Raw genomic sequence first — 23,725 nt, forward strand, 5'->3', positions numbered from 1 at the left:
CGATTTTACGCCCACATGTCCAAAACATAGTAGTAACATAAACAATAGTTAAAAATTTTGATGTGGTGACATATTACTGGGCTGTTGCTTTGTAGAGTAGCGTAAACATTACATAATGAGTATGTAAACCCATAAGTATTGCACAAACTTGTGTTTTTTTCTCACCTTAACCGTGCATTTCTAATATCTAGTGAAGTAGAGAATTAAGAAATAGTGAGTCACAAATCACAAATGTCTCTTGTATGAGAGTTAGTCGTGTCATGTCATCCACCATTTGTTGTTCAAATTATGAGGGACACCATCAGCCAATCAGGAGCATAAGTGTGTACACTAGCATGTAGCAAGATGCCCTAGGTTAAAGATGTCATCCTATCATCATTTGCAAAAATGTAGGTAGACTTTAAAGATATATGACATGATGTAAGCTGCTTGTCTGTGTAGATAAAGGGAAGTATTGTCATGTTAGAATATTTGAGTCGTTTTTGTGAAACTACAACATTTTACACTGTGAACAAATGTAGTTATTTTACGTCCTGTCATGAAATGAGGTGGATGGTGCCAAGAAAGCTGGGATCTGCATGAGATCTGTGAAACAACACTCGTTTTGCTAAAATACAAAGAAGAAAATAAAACATCCCGACCAGAATTTTAAAAAATTTTATTGTTATCTTGTTTAAGAATAGGATCACGTGAATATTACAGTCTTCCAAAGGGTCTCAAGAGGTGCAAGGCATGGTTGCCAAATTGATATTGAAACATTTAAATTTGGTTTAAGCTAGTCATAGAGAGAAATTCTGCTCCACTCGATGTTTCACAACAAGTTGGAGGGGAATTCTCAATAAAAAAAAAAAGAAATAAGGCATTACTCTTTTTAAGAAAAAGAAAACCATTTAAAGCATTTCATGACCTGTACCATCATAAAAACAGGAAACGGATCAAATTTAGCCACCAGCAACAGCAACTAATGATTGCCAAAGCTGACATAGCATATAGGATGGATTACGTAAATATCTCCAGGTGTGAAACCACAAGTGTGCTGTGTGCCTCATGCCGTACCCTATGTGACATATTTTTGCATCCTCTGTTTGCTTTGGGGTTTTTCTGCACGGATACATAAACTGCAAAAGCCATATTAATCAATTCAAGTTTGATCCAAAATAGCCATCTTCTCAACAAAACAGCCTGTAATAAAACTTCAAGTAATTTATCAGTCTTAAAAAGCAAATCCAATGACTAAAAACAAATTGAAGTAACAAACAGAAAAACATTCAGTGTTGATTCTTACAGTTGAGAAATCTGCTGACAATTTTCAGTGTTCTGAATGAACTGATATCTCGTGTGCACAACAGTCAGCATAAAAAGAAACCTTAACTGATTCTGAACACAAAGCAAAACTCATTTCTTGTCAAAACCACCCACATTTCCTGCCGTTTGTTTCTCCACCGCAGCACCAAAGTTGCAACTGAAAGGTTTTGGCTGAATGCTACAGCGGCTGGTCTTTGAGAGACTTGCGTTTGGAGTTCACTGCATGTAGACGTCTTCAGTTTAACCATATGAGCACGGACCGCCTCACCTGTGTCAAACTGAAACTCAAAATCAAGTTTACTGGTTGTGGTCACTTTTGTTCATATTCAAACTCACATGAAAACCAGGGACAGTAAACTCTTCTACTGTAGACAAAATATACACAAACCAAGGCAAAATACAGTAGTGCTGTCACAGTATGTGATATTCACTTCACAACTATCACAGCCAAAAATATTCATGATAACAATATAGTTGCAACATATATAGAAATTTTGAAAACACATACTAATGCCACGCAACAAATGCAGCTGAATCTTTTGAGGGGTTATTTTTTGGCAACTAAATTCCACTGTCATTAAACTGCACAAAATTCAGTCCTCTTCCAGTAATGTTATGTTTTATCAAGTGAGATCAAACACGATACTATCTTGTCAATATTCAGTTATTTTACAATCACCATTATCGTCAGTACAATGTATTGTGACACCCCGATCCATAAAAATACCGAACCTGTTGTACTTTCTTTGTTGTCATTTTGGTCATTTCTTACATAACTAATGACTATGAAGGATAAAGGCAGCTCCAACACTGAAAAAAAATTGCAAAGCCTAACATTTCCTACTTGGCAGCTACTTAAACTATGGATTTTTTTGGAAGCGTGATACTTGCATCAGGATTTGTAGTAACTAGATTTCTGTATAATAATTAATTAACTAAATCGTTGAAACGATTTTACTGTTTTGGTTGTTTCTTTCATATTCTTTTTAATCCACGGAACCTGACATGATCATTGTATGAACCTCTTCTCGGTGGCATCCTTCCCCATAAGTTGTTGCCTCTGACTCCTGTTGGCCTCATGGTTGTCTCTCTGGGTTGAAGGATGGGATTAAAGGCACTGACAGAGCTGTCACATTGATGGTGTCCATTGCAATATTTACTACAGTAATACTACGTACAATGGCTGTGGACGACAGAGTGAATATGTAGTAGTTTCTTTTTTTTCTCTCTAAAGTGAGACAGACTTCATTGCTATCGTACTGCTTTTATATGCCTACAGTCAGAGAGGACCCAAAACAACACCCAAACACACACACACACACATTCATAAGCAGGTATTCATTCAAACGCGACTGTATGTACACAGAAGGCACACCGACAAATCTGTGTGGCTGCACCCAAACCCTCTTTCATCTGACACTGCATTAAGAATGTATGACTGTGATTTTCATATAATGTGTGTCATATCACAAAGTGGCAGGTTTTCCAATTGTCCAATAATGATCTATTTGCCAATTCAATACCACTGAAGAAGAGACGGCAGGCAGGCGTAAAATGAATAAAACATTGAATGAAGGGATTGTGACAGTTCCATTTCAATCTATCTTTCCTTCTCTCATGAAGTCTCTTAGAAGACTTTGTGTGCAATTGGGGTAAAATCAGCCCTTGGACGGTTGCCTGAGTTTGTATGCACATCTCATTTCTCTGTTCTCTTTATCTCACACTAGACGCCTACGATGCACTACTTTCACAAGCAAAGCTAACGTCTTCTCGCATCTGCTCTCCTGTTTGCTGAGATAGTTTACTGGCAATATCCATGCTGGCTGGTGCGCACTCGATCTATCCAGGCTTAATTAGCCGATGCCATCGGGGATAAATATAAATATAGGATACAAATGTGACCCTCTTAAGAGAAAATATAAAGTGCAGGAGAGGGAGTTGAGGGTGTTTATGTATCTTTAAAATAACTATTATCATGTCTTTAATAAAAGGTGTGATCCTCTAATTAGAGTAGAGGACAGAAAGAGACAAGATGTCTGCAGGGAAATGAAGAGACATTCGGCAAGTACACTTTTAAACTTTTTTACTTTATTATGCAGGTTTGAAATTAAAGAAGCATTGTGACACAAAATGATGCTGCTGGAAAGGAAACAAAGAGGCAGCACCCAAAATATAAAAAGAAATACAGAAAAAAAATAAATCATGTTGTGGTTTTCATCATTTTTATCAAACCAAAGCAAATGAATATTAAAATAAGAATAAAAATACACCTCCATCGTAAGAAGCAAAAATGATCTCATCTCTTTCATAAATAAGACAGCCTGTCAAACAGCTGATGGGCAACTAGCAGAAAACAATGTATAACCATTTAAAATATTTATCATTACTGGCTTTACAAATAAAATTACTACACTTGGCAGTTTTTTTTTTTTTTTTACACAACTTTAAATGTAATTGTCTTGCAGCAACTAAAACTGAAATTCTGCTACACATAAGAGATAAAAACAAGATGTCTCTGTTAGCAAAATGCATTTCTGTTAATCACACAAAAGTTAAAAACATGAGATCAACACAACCAAACATCAAGCAGAAACTTGTAAAAATCACTGTAACGTGGATGCCATGTCTCGGTTCACATATTGCAGTTCTTCACCTCTGCATGTTGAGGAGACAACATTGACATGATGGTTGGACAAATGAAAAATATAAGAAAAAACAAAAACAAAAGGGAGGGGCAGGCATTTTGAGGCAATATCTTCTTTTTTTTTCTCTACCTGTGACATTACATCTCATTTTATCTCACAGCGTCTCTGTTTTTCTGTCTCTATGCTCTCTATCTCTCACCTGGCTCTTTCCATTTAATGATCTGCAGGACACATATTGTGTATTCAGTTTTAGATTGAACTTTATTGGAAAAAAACACACCAGTGAGCACAGATTTAATGCAAGAATGAAAGTGTGAAATACTCCTCTGAAATCCAGCTGCACAAGGCTGTTAAAATTCACGAGAAAGACTCGAACACTGAGGCACTCGCACACGCAAGTGTGTGCACGTGCACATACACACCTACATACATACTCAACTGCTCACGTCATGAATGTGGTACATTCTAACGTCCAGACATACTCACGCACACACACATACAGACACACAACAAGATACATGTAATATTAAAGAAGAAACAAATCAATCTGGACTTCTGATTTCCAATTTGATCCAATAAAAGTGATATTTACAATCACACTGTGACAGCTCGGTAGACCTCAACAGGTCTTTAATATTAAAAAAAGATTATTTTTGTTTTCTTTCTCTTCACCACCCAAGCTTTTTGTATTAATTTCCAGGCCCTTAAGCAAAGCTACCATAACATGAAGGCCTGTGCAGAACCTACTAGAAGTTAATATCTCTCTACAGTACAGGGCCCATCGCTTATTTGCAAAAAAAGAAAAAAGAAATAAAAGAGGAACAATTTTGCAAGCCAGAAATAAATAAGACAGCAGCAGCAACAACAAAAAGAAAAATAAAGAAAAACAAAGCGATTAAAGAGGAGGAAGCGTATGTTTTTTTTTTTTCTTCTCGTTCTAATTAAAGCTGGATGGGGTCCCTGAGGGGGACTTTGACGGTGACACACAAGAGGAGTGCTCCACAGCCCGACCTGCATCACAGAGGGCTTAGACACACCACTTAGGGCGTGGAGGTTGGGGGCGCAGGGAGGAGGAAAGGGAGGCTTTATAAGTGCTTGGCAAATTCAAACAGCAAAAGGACTGCTAATACAATAAGTGGTACAGACAGTAGTCATCTAGTCAAAAAACTGGTCACAAATTCTAGAAACTGAGAGAAATAATAATTACACTGACAAAAAAAGGTGGTGGTGATGGCGTTTGAGAAGCTGAATGTGCATGTGTGTTTGTGTATGTGTGTAACTGTATGTTAAGTGTGTACTGGATGTAAATGTGTGCATCAGAAGACAGTTGGAGGTTGGGGTAACAGGATGGGGGTGGGGTGCAGGGTGGGGAGGGGAGGGGTGGGGTGGGGTGAGAGTAGACTCCTTGGTGTCATATTTGTCAGCAGAGTTTGATCTTCAGTTTCAGGTGAGGTAGAGTGGCTTGTCCCTGCCTATCATGCTGCCACTGCAAAAAAACAACAACAAAAACAGAGCCATAGATTAGACCCTGACAGAGGATACGACTGTAAAAAAAAAAAAAAGAACTAAAAAACAAGATCACAACAGGAGGTTGTTTTTCACTCTTGAACGCAGGTTGTCACGATCTCATTTTACTGTCTCTCTTTGTTGCTCATATAATCTGTGCAGGAACAGCACTGTAGGGTGAATATGTTCAGGACTTGCAGGACTGCACACACTGCGAAGGCATTTAGTATAATAAAAACGAAAACTTGTGTTAGGAACATCTGTTCTTTTTACTGCTGTCTGACTAACACATGACGGACCCTGTTATCTCAGCATTACCTCTCCAGCTGTCTCCCTGTCTCTCTGGAATGGAACTGACAATTTTCAACGCTTACACTGTGAAAGCAGTGGTGGATATATATGTCATTACTATCTATTGTATAGTCATTTCAAAGTGAGTGCTGGTCTAAAACTGAAGCTGGACTACATCTATCTGATTCATGAAGGCTGGAAACCTTAGAGGAAAGAGATGAGTTTACTGAGTAAACACATCAAGCGGCACAATGCGTCCATTTGGTTGAGCTGGATCAGTCTGTCTCTTTTCTAAATGCTACTACATGGTTTGACTAATCTGTCAACACTGACCTGCAGTGGTTTCCACACTCCCGATTGCAGTATTCACTGTCCCAGTCATGGGTCTGAGCCACTCCAGGGCCTGGACCAGGGCCAGGGGCTCCTGGAGACTGGGAACCCCCAATGCTCTTCTGGTACTCTGACTGGAGGTGGGAAAAACCCTAAAGGCAAAACACAAAGAAAGTTAGGCCAACATCTTCAGGTATGAATAATTTCACATTAGTAAGTGTGTCTCAGTTAGTTTCTGTACCTGCTGCCCTGGGGGTGGGGAGTGAAGAGAGGGCTGAAGCCCCATCTGGTGAGAGATGATTGGCTGGGACTGAACCTGCTGCATGCGGATTGGCTGGTTGAGGAGCGAGCTCTGGTGCAGGGAGAGCTGCTGGTGGGGGTGAAGTGGTGGGCTGATCTGGAAGGAGGAAGGGGGAGAGGCACTAATGCTGGGCAGCATCTGTGATTGGCTGAGCGTCTGTGACAGAGTGTGGCGAGGGGCATGTCCTGCATAGCTCTGCAGGTCAGTGAGAGGGAAGGCCCCGGGCCCCAGGTATGGTGATGACGGCTGGGGGGGAGGGGGCACACTGTACAGGGGCGGGTTGGCTGGCATCATATGTGGAGAAGCCTGGCTTGTTTGGGCATTTTTTGTCTCCACAGGGTCGTTATATGTCTACAAGAAAGAGAAAACAAATTAAAAGAGTTCTCATTAAACTGTAACACTCATTCTAACAACATCTTCCCCCTTTTAACATACTGAAAATCGTTTTTTTACAAACACATATTCTAGTTTTGTAATGGATTTTCGTACAATTCTATTTTATTTGAAGTCCCAAAAAGTGGTTTAGATCTGTCTAGTTTACAACCTGTCTGATTGAATAACTATTACTATTTCTTGCCCTGCCAGACTATTGGTTTACAATTCTCCGAGATCAGGGCAAATTGAGTACAGTACAATTTTATCAGAACCACCAGAAATAATAGTGAAAGCTTTAAAAGTAAGATTTACAGTTTAATAAATATGATTTATCTATCAGAGCTCAGGTAGGCAGTAATTTTATTGGTGTCACTGGGCAACAAGTCCAAAAAAATCACTTTAAGCAAATTTGAATTCTGTCAGATGGAAACACAGACTTGTGAATCCCCTCTTGTCTCTTTTCTCAGGTCTAAGATAACTTAGACTGTGGTGGACTTTGCTCAATCCCAGGTCTATATTTAAAGAGAGGACTTCTCTATTGGCTGCATTATAAAGAAATCAGCTTCAGAGGTTTTGTAGTACTCTTTCCATACATAGAATACTCTTGCATGAAAACATAGTTTGTGCAGTTTTAGTATAAAAATATGGTTTGATACTGATATGAAAATGTATCATGGTATCGGAAAACACGTAATCTGTGATATACCACTGCTGAATATTACAATGGCGATATGATTTACAAAATATTTAAACATTCCCCTGTTAGTTTGTCGTTGAACATGCACAGAAGCACAATGTCCTCTAAAAGGAATGCAGCAGTAATTAACACTTCTACTTTCAAGTTAAAATGTCTTTGTGATATTTGATATTGTGCATGTTGATGTTGCGATACATTTTCGATATATTGAGCAACCCGCATGCAGCAGAGGATAAAGCTGACGGTCACTGCATGATACTGTCCCATCATTTCTGGCACCTCCTTATTCACACAGACACAACCGACAATACCTCAATGAAAGAAAAGAAACAAAAAAGAAGCTGCAGGTATTTTGGGATCTTCATGCAATACATAACAGGCAACAAGACTCATTGCCTATGAATTTTTTATTTGATGTAAAAATGTTGCATTCTAAATGCTCAGTTGTACACTAATTCTGTAAAATGAATACACAATATCAAATTTTTATAGCATGTTAGGCCATGGTGGGTTTTTCCATTCAGGGTCACTATTTTATTCCTCTTTATTAATTCACTCTTTATTCATTTTGTAATCCCCCATCCTATTCCTGTACAATCTCGTGCACACATAGACATCTATTCTGCAGGTCTTTCTGTCTCTCTTTCACAGGGGAAAGAGTATGTGTATGTATGAAATACATCGAGGGTTTCTCATTAACTGTCAAACTGGTTGGAGTGATGTGTGGCGGTCTGCTATTTAGTAATGACTCACATCCATCCAAGTAAATCCCTGAAATAATCAATGGAATGGCATGAAGGGATGGATAAAGCAGAGGGACAGAAACATTTGCAGGGTCAAGTGGAAAATGAAATACTGAAGAAATGAGTTGAAGGGAGAGGGGGAGAGTGAGGCGATAGGCTTGATTTGTTGAAGCTTATTTTTACTTTAAGTGGATATTCAAAGATGGTGTTTCACAGTAGAGAGAGTTTGTATTTTCATATTTGTATCTCTACTAAAAGACCATGGGATCATTTGAATTTCTGACATGCTTTTTCCTTTAAACTTTTTTAATCTTATTTTGCATGCTGAGTTTTTGGATTCATATGAACACAAGATAAGGTCATATAGCAGTTTGCATACGAACTTGTGTTTTTTTTTTCTCTTTCCCCTCTTTAACAAACTAACAAGCGTCACATCACAAAAAGCCAACAGGTGCAAACTGAGGATGTAAATCCTTAAAAAGATCCTCCAATTACCTCCAATTCCACCCACCCCAATTCATTCTGAAAAGACTCCTTTATTGGTAATTTGGAAGAAAAAAAAAGTCATAGTAAATGATGAGATTCACTCCTGCATTCAGACTAGCTGTTCGTGAATGAGTGAAGAAGGTTTGCAGGTTTATTTTTGTCTGTTAGATTTTTGACTGGCAATCTACCAGCATATGGCATCAATCAAGCCTCTGTGTCGGGGCTCTGCCATCAATGTCTAATCGCACCAAAGACAAGAGATGAGAATAGTCTTTTTAGTTGAAAGTATGCTGCACTGAAGAGGCTGATGAATTAACTATTCATGCCTTAATCAAGGTGCTTGTTTTCGGCCCATGAGCATGAGAGGAAGTGTGGGGCTCTGCTCGGTGGAGGGGGGAGGGAGAGCAAGGAGGAGGAGCTTGGCATATGCTAATGCAATTTAGAGTTGAATTTGAAGAACAATGCAGGGAGACAGAAATGAAATGCAGCGGGCCGACAGATTGAAACAGCCCTGCAATGTTGTAACTATTGTGGAAACCTTGCAGATGTGAGACATTTACAAAGAGGGCTTCTTTCTTTTTCCTTTTTCTCTTTACTTCTTTTTTTTTTTTTTTTTTTACACAAACATGGAAAGAAATATGTTAATGCTCTGGGCTAAACATCAAAGAAAGAACAGTGGGTGTGAGCAAACCTTAGCCAATACATTAGTAGCCCACCAGGGAGAACAGAAACACCAGGAGGACAGCAAATGACAGGTAATGTCCACTCCTACTCTTATATGTGCACACTGATGAGCACACACATACAGATGTGTGCTATTACTTTCCATTTCTCCCCAGGTTACAAATCGGGTGTGTTTGAGGCCTAATTTTCACTGTTCTCTTCAAAGCACACACACAGCCTTTCTCTTTAAACACACACACACATAAATACAAATATATCTATGCACAAGTATACGAACCCTCGATGCTGCTAGTGGACCTTTTGCTTGAAATGAGAGTGAGAGGAATTCTGTCTAATTTATCATCCCTTATATCGCTGCTGACCCATGTATATCAAAGATGTGACCCCCGCTGTTACCTTGGAAACCAGACTGGCTCTGTAGGCGGCCAGGGCTTTCAGGTACTCCTTCTTAGCAGCCTCTGTTTTCCTCTTGTAGCTCTGCAGGAGCAAACACAACAACAACAACGTTTGATTACAAGGCGATGCCAAAGGCTAAAATGACCCTGTGTTCCACACTGACTGATGTGGAGGAAATTTTGGGCATCTTGTTTGTGATGAAAAACATTTCAAAAGCATTCGCTGCACAATTATCAGGTCGATGTGATTTGGCCATCTGTATGATGTTGATGCATTTGAATCATTCGTTTCTTGAAAACATCCAAAATGAAATGTCAAGGAAGATTGTGCACAATAACATGAAAATAGAAATGCAGCTAAATGAGAAAGCAATGCTGTTTGTCACTTTGTGTACTGCTTTTTTCTGTCTCCTCTATTACTGCTGCTGCTTATCTCTTAATCAGAGCTGATGTCCCAGCAAATCATTCATACGAGGAGGGAAAAAAAAAAAAGAACTCCAAACAACATTAGCAAAGAGGCAATCTGAAGCCTTCTGAATGAACCTCAAATGATGCGTTGAGACAGGGAATTCAAGCTAATGTCATCACATGTCACTCACAGGCTCTTTATAGCTGCCATTGCCTTTTCGATGCAGTGAAAGCAAGTCGCACAAAGTCCACCCTTAAATCGATGAAGAAGTCTCAGATCTCGTCTGGTCTCTGATGCATTTTAATATGATGGAAAGTGCGTGTTTGTGCGTGAATGAATGCAATGGGTAATTACTGATCCTCTGTTAGAGACTGTCTGTGGCTACACATACAGGGTCATTTATTTGAAAGAGGTTGGGTAGAATAACCATTAAGCATTCATGTGTTGCCAGATGCTCATAGGCTGGCAGCCACTAACATGCACAGTCAATAAACAAACAGACAAACACAAGAAGAGCAAACAAACTGGGATGAAGGCGGATACAATCTCTTGCTCAAACAGCTGATGTTTATCCTCTCACTCATCCTTATCTAATATATTATCATTATTTTCCTTCCATGATATATACTCAGGAATATATAGACAAGAATGAGGAACCAGGAACTAAAAAATACCAAAGTAAACTGCAGATTTCCACTATCAAAATGATTTGGAAAAAAAACCCAAACAAACAAAAAGTAGGTCCTCACCTCTCAGACGCTAACAGACTCATGTCTACCTGTAGCCAAACTACTCCCGGCAGCTTTAATTCTAAATTAATTTAACACAGCTAATGATTTGCACAATGACAGATACTTTTAAATAAATTACCATGCCTAAGGATGTCTAATTATTCCAAAGTGAGTGGATTCATTAGCAATTTAAGCCGTCAAAGGCTGCAGGTCAGTATGAATTAAAAATAACAAAGCTGCAATGAGAGAGCATATGCCTCTATCGTAATCCTGACACAGAGGAGTCCCGCCTGAATTAGCCCCTAATTGTACCTTAATGAATTGTTCTTGTTTGATAACCACTTAATTACAGGAGACAATAACCCTGCACCCTGCTGACACTGAAGGGAGTGATTACCCTACAACCCAAAGACTGAGCAATTGGTGAGAGGAGACGCAGGAGGAGGAGGGTGAGGAGAGGAAACAAATGAGAAGTAGAGATGGAGGAGAAATGGGAATGAGAATCAAAAACAAACAAAAAGTCCAAAATGAAGAGGCAAAAAGAGGACAAAAAACACATGATTATGTCACAGTCTGCACTATTAGGTTATGTTTATGTATTGTTATGTCACAGTTTGTTTAACCATGTTATGTTCTAGTCATGTTTTTCCCCTGTTACGTTCAGTTCACTCAAGTCACCTGGTTAATTGTTCACAGCTGCACCTCATGTCACTGATCACTCCCCTCACAGTATTTAGCTTCCTGGTTTACTTTCAGTCACTGCAGAATCCTCACTATCCCTCCATGCTTCGCACGAAGATAAGTCTGGGTTTCCTGCCTCATAGTCTAACCTTGTTCATAGTATTCATAGCCATAGTCAAAGTATTTATTCATAGTCCTGTTTCTTTGTTTAGTTTTCATGTTTAAGTATTTTTGAATCCGGCTCTGCCGCGCTTTGTTTTTGCCTTTGCTCCCCGTCTTGTTTTTGGAGAATAAACCTTGTTTTGTGAACTAAAGAGCTGCATCTGGGTCCTACCTTTCCTCGATCCTGACAGATTATAGCTGAACTGATGCTAAGACTCACCGTACATGAGGAGTTTAATATCAAAGGACGCTGTTTAAAAATGAGTGATCTTTTCCTTCCATCTCTGACCTTTCACCAGTACACAAATCCAAAACACAGACTCAATTAAATATAGCTAAGGTCTCTCCTCCCTCCTCCCCAAAAATCTATCATCACTGTTCCTCACTGCTGCTGTAAAAACTGAAAACTGATCTTAATCTCAAATAACAAAAACAAGAGAAAAATGTTGTTCTGTGTTTCTGGGGTAGCTTTAACATGTAGTCACCTTGAGGAATAACAAAACCCAAATAAAGCACTGATCTTGTACTATAAAGCAAAGGCCTTTGGGAATTAAAAAAAAAAAAAAAAAAGCTGTATAGCTCAGAGAACATTTTAATAAAAAAAGAAAATATGAACATAAACATGAGTCTTAAAAAATAACTTTGTTCTACCAAGCTCAAGGACAGAGCTGAAGAACACAGAAAAACACACAAAAGAGGGAAAAAGCGCAATGAAGCTCAACAAAAGGAATGACATGAAGAACAGAAAACACAACAGTGAAGCTTTGGACTGTGTCTTCGCAAAAATGGAGAAAAGAAACAGTGCCTTCACGGCATTTATGTGAATTTTACTGCATGGTATGCTTGAGGAGTACTATAGGTAATTGGAAACAGGAGCCATGATCTAGTTAAAACAAAGCTGTGTGTAGGGGAAGGGTTGTGTTTACATTCTGGTGCTCCTGTGAGGCTCCACAAGGTCTGACTGTAACGTTATGGAACACACCTCATTGGTCCTGTAGACCAAAAAAGCATAACTGTGCGTATATAAACAGATCAAGAGGAGCTTGACGCCTGGAGTTAAAGCCTTGTATTGAAGATTTTAAAGGAATGAGAGCTTGGCATGGAAAGTTTTCATTACAAAAGCATTTCACTCCAACATTCCTGGTCAGTAGATGTGCACTGTAATGAGTTCATGCTATCGTGAAGAGCAATGACAGAAACATTAATGATTTTACTGACTATTAACAAGCACTAACTGAATTGGTTCTGTTCTGTAAATACACTGTTATCAAGTTTATTCATTGGCTGCGCTGTAATAAATGACAGTGCTATTCTGTGAGAATAATTAGAGCAATCACAGGGTTATTGCCCAGACAGGGTGCTACATTTCATTCCATAATGACATCATTACCTCAAGTTAATTATGTGTCCTACGAGGTGACACATTTGATTAAACACACGAATGCACAAACAAATCAAAAAATTAGCTGCAAGTGCCACACTAAATGGAAGGATTTTTAATGGTAGAGCTGCTGTTTTGCTAGTTTTGCCTCTGTTCCCTGGTTCAACTGTGAAGGACGAATGCATTTACGACGAGAGATAGAGAGACGGTAACAGAATATCTAAGGTGAAAAAGAAGCCAGGACACGAAGGGGTTAAGAAGCCCAAACAATAACATTTCTGGAGCAGATGTCCTTGAGGCAAAACCAAGGACAAGGCAATTGCTAATCTTGTATTCCCAGCATGATCAAATCACCAGGCAACAGATATAAATAAAAAGACAGGAAATGAGGAATTCGCATTCAAGGGTGTCAGCGGCGAAATGAAGATTCATGGTGAAGAGCCCCGGTGAAGGCGGCAAAAATTAACTGCAAATAAAAGGGACAGACGGCCTCCAAAGTCCAGAGTATAAAGTAGGTTTGGTGGGAGAGAAAGACACACATGCCGGATAGGGTCTAGTAGATGTTGGCTGGGATGGCGGTGAATGGGCTGCACTTTGTCATGGAGACAGGTGCTTTTATTTGACATCCAATAGGCTGCGCCCTGACTGGATATTCTAAAAATATGAGTCTGCGCATGATCATCAGGCTGTCTCGTTTTCCGTTCATTTCACACCATCATTTGTTACCACAAACATACAGAAACCTCCTTGACTTTGTCTGTGGGTCTGAAATGTTCAAAATAAATTGAAACTGTGCTGCACGGGGGACGCTATAAACTGCAGCAAGTGTTAATGCAGTCTTATATGCAGAGGTCAGGTAATGATAAAACTGAATTGGGTAAATATATCAACAGTGCTGATGGTTAAAAACAACTTTTCACTTCTTACGACATAGAAAGTTCTTCAGTTGATTCTGTTCTGTTTGTGCAGTCTATTCCATACAGGAACATATCAATATAAACATATAAATCAGTTATAATTATATAACTGATTTTTTAAAATAGGTGTTATATGCCACATGCAAGCTGTAATCATGAAAAGTGGATGACAGCTATTTAGACACTGTTGGTGCTTTATTCCACTTAATTAACATTTAGTATGGTTATGTGCTACTTGTTTTGTGTGTTTAACCAAGGGGTCAGGACTTGGTGACTGTAATTTAGGAAAATTATACTTTGAAGTGTTTTGTTATCACAGACTCAATTTTAAAGCGAGCCATCATGTTTTCCTAACCTACACCATAAAACGGCTTATTTCTTCCTATACAGTAATAATACAGTACTGCTTTGAGGGTAAAGATCACTTACAACTGAATGCTCAATACACTGAGTGCACAGCACATCATTAATGTACCTGTTTCTGCTCCTCTCCCAGTCCGTCCCACATGGAGGCAACTATTTTGGATACGTCCCCAAAAGTGGCGTTGGGATTCTGTCCTTTGATGGCTGCCTGGGTGTCCCTGAAGAACAAGGCGTAGGCCGACACAGGCTTTGTAGGCTCATTGGGGTCCTTCTTCTTCTTCTTTTTTTGTGGTTTGGGCTTGGGCTTCATCATCTCAGAGGATGGTCGCTTCTCACCCGTTATCTGGAAGACCATCAGTGCACACAAAACAACAAAACCGCTTATTGACACTGAAACTGAGCCGACCAATTCCACACGTGCAGAATGAGTAATTGCACCTCTAATGAATGTTTATAACCCTGGGTCCAGGTGAATCATGTAAACTTCATTAGCTCCATTATTCGATTCCTCTGTTCAATAACCACTGTTTGAGCATTGCAGCAACGTTTCACTGATAGTAACGCTTTTATACACAGCTTTTTTGGACTGCAGCTTTTTTGCCTTACTTTGTCAAAAATAACATGCGCTAGTAGAATTTATCAAACCTTTTCAAATCTTTATTTTGCAGTTGCTCAGCAAGTCATAAATTCAGACTTTTCATGCTCGGGGTGAAAGGAATTTTAAATCGCCTGATGTATCTGCTCTGGCTTTGATGTGGTCTCAGAATGAATTGGAGAGAGCAAATGGAATTACTTACTGATAGGAAAGATGGTAATCATTTTTATTCACATACGCAGTGCGAAGCGAAGCAGAGATGTATAGGCAGGGAAATATATTTTTTTAACTAAAGGATCCTACTCTTGTTATACTGTATCACTGTGAGCTAGCAGCTAAATACACAGATGAATCTGAAACACAGAGGAAGTGGCAGATTTAATTATACACTCATTTACATTCCCCTGATAGAAATGAGGCAAATCCATGGAGACATTGGGTTGTGGGCAATTTATGAAAGCGGTTTTACAGATTTACATAAAACTAAACTAAACTAAACAAGAATCTGTCTCTCCTCATTTTAACAAATGAGTGATATAAATGAAGGAGTGGTAGCTCGAGAGCCAGACTGTCACTGAGTACACGGTGAAGCAGTGACAGACATGAGCAGAACCGGCAAGAAAATGAAATCAACCCTTTTAAAACATTTTTGACATTTGTGAATAAGCTGAGGTTTGTGCAGAAAGAAAAGGGTTTCATGTCAGTTTTTGTGTGTTTAAGAGTTAGCCAACAAACATGCCATGAGAGTAATGGACTGCCAGCTATTCATAAATGTGTAAATGAAAAAGAAATTTCTCTTAAGGTAAAATTATCTTGCACAAAGAGAAGATTGTGTTCTTTATAAGCATGTAACAGAGGTTCAAATCCCTCTACATATTGCTTTGTTGCTCTGAATAAAGAAAAGAGAAAAATAATGATGTATATGTTAAAAATCAAGCTGTTTTCTACTCTCCCATTAGAATAAAACTCAATATCTAAGACGCACTTCACATGTGACACCATGCTCTGCCATACAAATACACGCAAAAGAAAATAGATATACACCTGACTAAATCTCCACTAAAAACATATCTGAGTTTTCCAGGCAACCAAGTAATAGCTGTACTAGCATAGCCATCCCTTGATTCCTCTTAAAACCACTAAGAGAAGCCCCTCCAAGCCTTTGCCTTCATCTCCACCACTACAAGTCAGAGAGGCCACATCAGTACCTTCGAGTGAGGATCAGTCTCCTCTTCCTGATTGGAGCTTGAAGGGGAGGGTGTGGCTGATTTACTTCCTGGAGGTGAGGGGGAACCATGAGGCAGCGAGCTCCGGCTGACCTGAGGGTTTAGCTGGGACAGTGCGCTCATAGGGTTGGGCAGTATCGGAGGTGAGTTGTTTATCATGGGGTGGTTACGGGTGGGATCATAATGAGCGCCGTCTGGGTGCTGGTGATGGTGTTGCTGTTGGTGGTGGTGCAAAGCCATCTCCTGCATCTGGGGTGAGAGAAGAACACCAGCTTTACTATCTTCTCCTCCACTCATAATAATAAAAGTGTGCCAATTAGCCAAATATGCAAATTTAGAGGTGGAGATGACATTTTTTTTTTTTTTTAAATTTGAGAAAATGCGTGTGTGTGAATGTGTGTTGGATAAATGTAAGTAATACAAAAAAAACAAAAGAGCAATAAATTGTGTTAAGTTGCAGTGGAGGAACTGTTTGTTGGAAGAACCAAATCTGACCATAAAAAAAAAAACTCGTCTCAGGTCTCACTGTTGTGATAAGAAAGCTTTCCTTTCTTCAGAACAGATGTTTGTTCACTATGTTTAATCCTGGATCCAAATCTTTGGGACAGGCACAAAACTTGTTCTGGCTTTTAAAAATGACTGTTGGTATTTACTATCCAAGCGCAGTGGTAATCTAACATCTGAAAGGATTGGGGATCTTCTCAGTTGTAATTTACTGGACTTTCCTTTTCAGAATGCAAAAATTTTGTGAGAAAGGTATTTAAATCAATCTCAGTGTTAGGGCAATTTGCTGTCAATTCCGCCCTTATTCAGCAATGAAGAAAACCTTTGTGCTTGATATGGCTTGTTGCTGCATGGAGGCCACAGAGGTGTTGCACAACACTAATGAGAGGTGAAAATGTGAGAAAGAGGAGAGTCTCCATTTTTGTAAATTCATTTGTAATACTAGAATACCAATTGTTGACCAGTCTTAATTGAATGGTCAACAATTAGCCTACGAGATGTTCTGGAGTCGAACTAGAAGGAGCCATGCGGTACCTGGTGCACCAAAACTTTTTTTGTTCAAGTTTGTTGATTTGTTTAGTTTTAATGAAAACACAATAATTTCCATAGCTGGGGTGTCATCTTTCTCATCTTCACCTTAACTTTCCCTGTGTGAAGAAGAATACTGATAAAACTCAGTCAAATATTGAGGATGCAATGACAAAACGGCTGGGTTATATTTACATTCGTTCTTTTTCTGGAATAATAACTCCTTACTGCATCCCTTGGGTGGACTGTAGCCTGCTTTTATAGCTGGCTGTTAGGTAAATAAAATACTTTCTTTGTCATTGTTATTTAACAGCATGTTAAATACACAAGGCTTTAATGACTTCCTCATTTATGTGTGCTGAAATAAGAAGACTAATTTTGATATGAGCCAAAGAGAACCACTTTAAATATTTTAATTGAACAGGTTATCAGGCTTATGCTTTTATGTCACCTGCTGTGGCAAAATAATTGAAGCTGTGCTGTAACTGTGCTGTGTGTCATAACTTTTCAACTACATGCAAATTTGACCAGTTTAGTACATCTGGGCCTTTGTCTGAACCCAACGTCAACACTTGCCTCCATGGGAAAAATGTCAAACCTGAGAACAATAGGCTTAATAAGCTCAGTATACAAACTCAATGCAATCGAGGCAACTTGCTGAAACTTAGCACCATATACCGTTGTTGCTCCTTAAATGTGCATTACTTCCACTCTTAGAGAGACTGCAGGAACATAAATGCACCTCGTGTGAAATCTACAACTGATTTGAAGTCTGGATATTTTTCCGGTTTCTTGCTTTTTTCTATTTTATCAGTTTTTGGAGACAAGGTGCTTGGTGGAACCAGAATCACACAAAATACAAACTTTAAAATCCAGGCTTTACCTCTATCAACTAATCTATGTCCTTCAAAATTATACATTTTTCCTCTGTTGTCCCACAAGTTGTCCCACAAGCAACTTTACAGCTTAACCTCATTTAATATGTTCAAATCCAAAATTCCTGTTGACTTCTGATGAGTTCTATATGGAATGCAGCCAGTCCAACCCTGAGACAGTGGCATGGTCGGTGGTGAGGGAGGACTTTGGTCTCTGCTTCAGAAAATTAATTCTTGAAAAGCCAGAGCTCTCTGCACCTGGTAAAGCAATCACTGAGTCAATGGTATTGATCTACAACCCCCTGTAGATATATTATGCTCCCTGTGTGCTGGAAAGGAAAGAAATATTACTAAGTGCTAAGTTAAACAACACCTTTGGAAACACCTGCAAGTACAAATAGAATAAAAAATTGTGCTAACAGCTGGAGAATGACCCCTACATGAAAAAAAACATTTAGTAATTACAGAGTTAGACTATTATAAAGTTCTGGTCTTCGCCATCTTCAATCAAAAGCATTTCTTCAAGATTAATTTGGACATAGCAAGAGCACAGACCAAAGGATGCTTTTAATGCAGGCATAAATGGGAATGTTTGGCAATTTACAGATCAGAAAGTGATGATCTAGCATTTGTTAGCTCTTTTAAATATTTATGAGTTAAATAATACATTACACATTAGTGCAGTGCTAAAAAGATCAAATTGAAAGGGCCCAGGCATATGAGGTCTTGATAAACACAAGCAGAGGTTCAGAGATGAAGGCTTGGCTCTCTAATCATAATTGGTCCCAGTAGATTGCTAGAATAAAAATGCACTACAAAGTAATGTTGTGCACGGCTCTGGCCTGCTTTGAAAACTCATAATATTCACACGACATTAGATTCTGTGTTTGCCTCTGCAGCTGCTCACAAAAGCCAGCCGTGAACAAAGACATTCCTTTTGCATTTCAAATAACCAAGCTGTAACCTCCCCCATCCACGGAAATCTCCAACTTCCAATCATAATTCAAAACACAATTACTACCCTTCTTAAAACATGAGGAAATAGCTACAGCAAAATAAGTGGTCTGACAAAAAAAAAAGGATGAAGAAAGAAGAAGTAAGAAGAAGGCAATAGAAATCCATTTATTTCCCATTTTCATGGACTTGCTCTTTAAGGGTCCTCACGAACCAAGAAGCATTGAAAAACCAATTAATCAAACATGAATGGCCTATCATAGCTATAGCAGATGCATTTCCATAGCAACAACCTCCAGGCAAAATTGTCACCCTTTAATCGGAGTCACACAGTGTTTAATATAAACAAGAAGATGAAGAGCAAAAGAGTTCATGGAAGGGAATACACCGCTGCATCGTGGATACTTGGTGTCAACCTCACGAGAGTGAAGACAGAAAAGAGAAGACACATGGTCACTCAAGCTTAAAAGAAACACATAAATCTGCATAGAAATCCCTTCTTTGTGGAGATGTTTTTAGGGATCATATTTGTATCACATTTTTTGGGAAACATGTGATACAAATCTAATTTAATTTTCTTTTTTGTTTATTTCATTTGTAGTTGTTCATGCTCACTGTCATATTTCATAGCATTAGCTCCATTTTCATTAATGCTGCATGTTCTGTCGTAACTAATGATGCAGTTATTCATTTGACTGTAGAAGCATAAATTATTTCATAAGTGTGTAGCTAATAGCATACTTTCATATAAGTATAAAAAAGCCCTATTCCGAAGTATGAGTAAAAGAAGCTTTATACAATACAACGGAACTAATGCATATTACTGAAAACTCTCCCACTGTGATAATGTACTTCTTTTAGTCTATCATAAGTCCTTTTTGAAAATGTCTCTGAGTGGTTTTAATTGGTGCTTGCACCTGTGTGAAAAAGAAAAAGCATGAAGTTATCAGACAGCAGCATCAAGCCTGAGCTAAATAAAGCCAGCTGCAGACGGCTGCACAAATATTATGAAAGAATCTGACAGAGGTTGCCGGTTGCCATAGGTACTGTATGCTAATTCTTAATGGTGTCATCCAAATGGCTGTCCGAAAGAGGAGGGAGTGCAGAAAGGGCAACAGAATTTGATTGGTTATTGCTCTCTTTCTTGACGATATAACTGATACTGACTTTTTATGAGCTTGTGACATAAACAACAGGCCATTATTACTGATTTTAGCAGAGGATTTTTGAATTTATCTGGAATGCAGCATAAAAATGATGATTGCTCTGCAGACACTCCAGAAATGTGGATTCTGGACTAGATATTGGGAGGTAAGAGGGAAGAATAGAGGCCAGTGGAATCGAGAAAGAGACAAGAAGAAAAATTGTGAAATGATACAGAAACTAGAGATGAGGAGAAACGTGTAAGTAGTAAGATCCATATTCAAAAGTTAATGACAGGACATGTAGATATCGTTTTGGTGATGAGCAGCTCGACAGATCTAAACTGCGATGTAAAGACAGGAAACTCAGTGTGAGCGTGTTCCTCTGTCGTGTTTGTATTCACATCTTGTACATCATAGTAAAATGGGAGTCAAATAACAAAGGCTTTCCAATTATGTGTAGCACATTGTGTGAGAGATGGAATATCACAAAGCCATTGTCCTCCCTGCTCCTGGTGACCTTACCTTTGAAATGGTTTCACGGCCGCTCCAATTGCCTGCACCATTTGATTTAGCTAAGGGGTTTGACCACCAGCAAAGAAATGTGAGGAGAAACAGGAACGTTTCACACTAAAGTAGAGTAAGCAAAGCTAAACTCTGCAATGTGCTGATGATTTTCATACCAAAGTGCCATCTGTTTCATCATTTAAATAAGGGAGTTGATTGCTATGCAGGTTTTATTGAACTGGCATCATAACAAAGCAGGTTCTTGATTGAATCAATAAATGTGGTCATGTTTCAACTTGTTAGCAACATCTACAATAAATCTGCTCTGTCACTTTTTAATAAAGTCCTTCTAAGATTTAAAGTCAATTCTCCTTTACTTGTCTGTCTTCTAATTGTGAACGAAAACATGAATCTAATTATTAAGAGTAGAGCATTATGTTGTTGCTGCATATCTGTCTAATTTGGATTTGGAAGATAAATCACCTCTTGATTATTCTAACAGACTCTTTCTCAATCCCACCTTGCCCCGTTTGACTACACTGTGCAGCGATCAATGCCTTTGTGACTCCTAAGACTTTTTATTTTTCCCCACTCACTGCTTGACTGGAGCCATCTTGTTTGGAGTGATGGCTCACTCACACAGGTTCACGGCTGCTATTGTAAAATCAGCCAGCGTTTAATTGAAACAAATGACTATAATAATAGAACATTATCCCTGCAGGCACCCGGCCATGACAGCTTTAATTAGAGGCGCGTTCGAGACTGATCCTTCAAAAGCACAGCCGCTGCGCAACAAGGTGGTAAACACGCCTTCAGGTTGGGAACAAACCCTGCATCTCACAGCCCTCAAAGCTACTTCTCATTCACCCCGAGGGCAAAGCACTAACAACTCTGTTTCTCAAAGAGCCTTCGAGCCTCCCACCTCTCCCTCCCTCCTCATCCTCCTCACTTCTTCCCTCTCGGTGTCTCCTTCTCTCTCCTTCCATGCATGGCTTTGGTTTATCAAGCTTATAAATGCCCAGGAGGGTCATTTACACAAGCTGGGGAGAATTACTAAGAGAGTGGATTCATGAATCATATGCTACTTTAGTATGAAAGCAAAGGCAAAATGCTGTATCTTCTCTCTTGTGACATCAGACAGATGCTAAGTAAGGATATATCATGAGCAGCAAATGTCCAATGTTTCACAGCTAAACATGAATGTTCAAAGAATTTCTCAAAGCTCAACTGGGTGTGTTTTGAAAGAAGTCAGAATGACTGTATTAAATATTAAACAAGAAGGCAGGGTGACTTTGATTTAAATGTTATACGTTGCTGTGTTCCAGGAGTGCCAACCAATCTTGTTAAATCCTCACACCATTTATTAGCTTGGAGGTTGCTTCGTGTTGTTAAAACAAGATGCTTTAAGGTGACTTTTGATCATTCCTATTAAAATGCGTGTGCTAGTCTTAAGGAAAAATATAAAATATATGCCACTGCACCACCTGTGCTGAATGCATGCCGATAATCGGGCAGGAAAACACAAATACCCTACAAATTAGCTGTGCACCGATTTAATGATTTCATTAGAAACTTTATGGGAGAAAAAAAAAGGCAATTTGAAATGGAATTTGCCTTTTCATCTTTCAAAGCCAAAAACAGTCCATACCCGAAGTTTTTGTATTTTCATTCAATGCAGAAATTAAACATAGAAGTAAAAAGGTCAGATTTTAGGCTTGGGTAATAATGTTTTTCATTTGAAAACTTATGATTAGACTACAGCTACGTTGCCCTTGTTGCGAGATTACATTTCGAATGTATTGAATACATTCTAATGTATTACAAAGGAGAAGCAAAGTTAATTCCCTTAAGTGGACAGTTTTGTTAACACGGACCAAACTGTTCCACATTTCCTGGTTTTTGTCATGATTTCTGGAAGCCCTAGTTTTTTAATTATTTTAGATTAGATTAGATTAATTTTCTAACATGTCTGAAAAAGACAAATCTAAATTAAATGCGAGCAAAACGATAAAGACAAACAAAATACGGGTAAAAATGAAAAACTAAAGTTGTACACATAAATTATTAATAAAGAATAAGTAAAAGAAAAAGGAAACAGTAATCAACATAGGCTTGGTTTAAAAACAGCACCAGCAAAAGTTGTCTCTTCTGACTCACTGTACAACAACAACAATGGTAATACTACTGCTAATAATAATACATTATAATAATAAGATGGAATATTTTGCAGGAAGAAGTGGATGTTTCTGTTTTTCTCTTATTGTATGGAATTGTATGTTATTGTATGTAAGATCTGTACCACCCTGAATGTTTCTCAGTGAATCTGTGGCACTATAAAGGCATTGGTTGATTTGCAGAAAGTAATGTCATGATGTCCCCCTCGGCACCATCCTCCATGTTCCTCATTACTGGTAATGTTAGATAGAGCCTCCTTTGCTTTCATTCCCCCCCACCACCATCATCACTACCCCATTTATTTTCCCTGTTACTGTCTTATTTTTTATTTTCCCTCTCTTGTTCTCTCTCACGGTATCTTCCTCCCCCCTTTCTTGCTCCCTCTCAGCTCGGGTGTGTCACGGAGCTCACCTCACAAAGCACAGTGTCAGAGAATCAGAGCCTTGCCTGACATGACATGTAGGAGACGGTTGTGAGGTGCGGCAGGGACACACACTCTTGACAGCAGAAGGCAAGGCTCCACCGCCGCCACTAATGAGACTCCTGACTGCTGTGTCAAACACACTTTGTGTGTGTGTGTGTTTGCACTCATGCTCGCATAGTAAAAAAAAAAAAAAATTTGAAGTAATGAACACAAAAACAACAAAGGGCACACATATCTTGAAAAAACACTATACTCTATATGTCATGCAAGTGGAGGTCACGTCAAAGTAATGTGTGTATGTAAAATCCTCATGTCTGATGGAGGCCATCTTCACATTATTCTCAAGCTGTGAACTATCACAGCAGCAGACTACCTAACAAATTAACTTCATTG

At 38.9% G+C, this 23,725-nt stretch overlaps 1 protein-coding gene across 2 annotated transcripts in view; it reads right to left on the minus strand.

The window, feature by feature from the left end:
- Positions 1-3,373: 3,373 nt before the first annotated feature.
- tox2 (TOX high mobility group box family member 2) overlaps positions 3,374-23,725 on the minus strand; it is a 95,540-nt gene continuing 75,188 nt past the window's right edge. The window contains exons 5-10 of one of the 2 annotated variants that reach the window (XM_072381782.1): positions 16,206-16,472; positions 14,515-14,745; positions 9,760-9,840; positions 6,319-6,729; positions 6,081-6,229; positions 3,374-5,436 (exon numbers count right to left, since the gene is read on the minus strand). In XM_072381782.1, coding sequence (XP_072237883.1) covers positions 5,394-5,436; positions 6,081-6,229; positions 6,319-6,729; positions 9,760-9,840; positions 14,515-14,745; positions 16,206-16,472 — 1,182 coding nt within the window. In that variant the 3' untranslated portion in view covers positions 3,374-5,393. The remainder of the gene's footprint in view (positions 5,437-6,080; positions 6,230-6,318; positions 6,730-9,759; positions 9,841-14,514; positions 14,746-16,205; positions 16,473-23,725) is intronic. The other variant, XM_072381783.1, reaches the window with a different exon arrangement.

This window comes from Leuresthes tenuis, unplaced genomic scaffold, assembly GCF_036924035.1.
Source record: "Leuresthes tenuis unplaced genomic scaffold, fLeuTen1.0.hap1 SCAF_3, whole genome shotgun sequence".
Taxonomy (NCBI): Eukaryota; Metazoa; Chordata; class Actinopteri; order Atheriniformes; family Atherinopsidae; genus Leuresthes; species Leuresthes tenuis.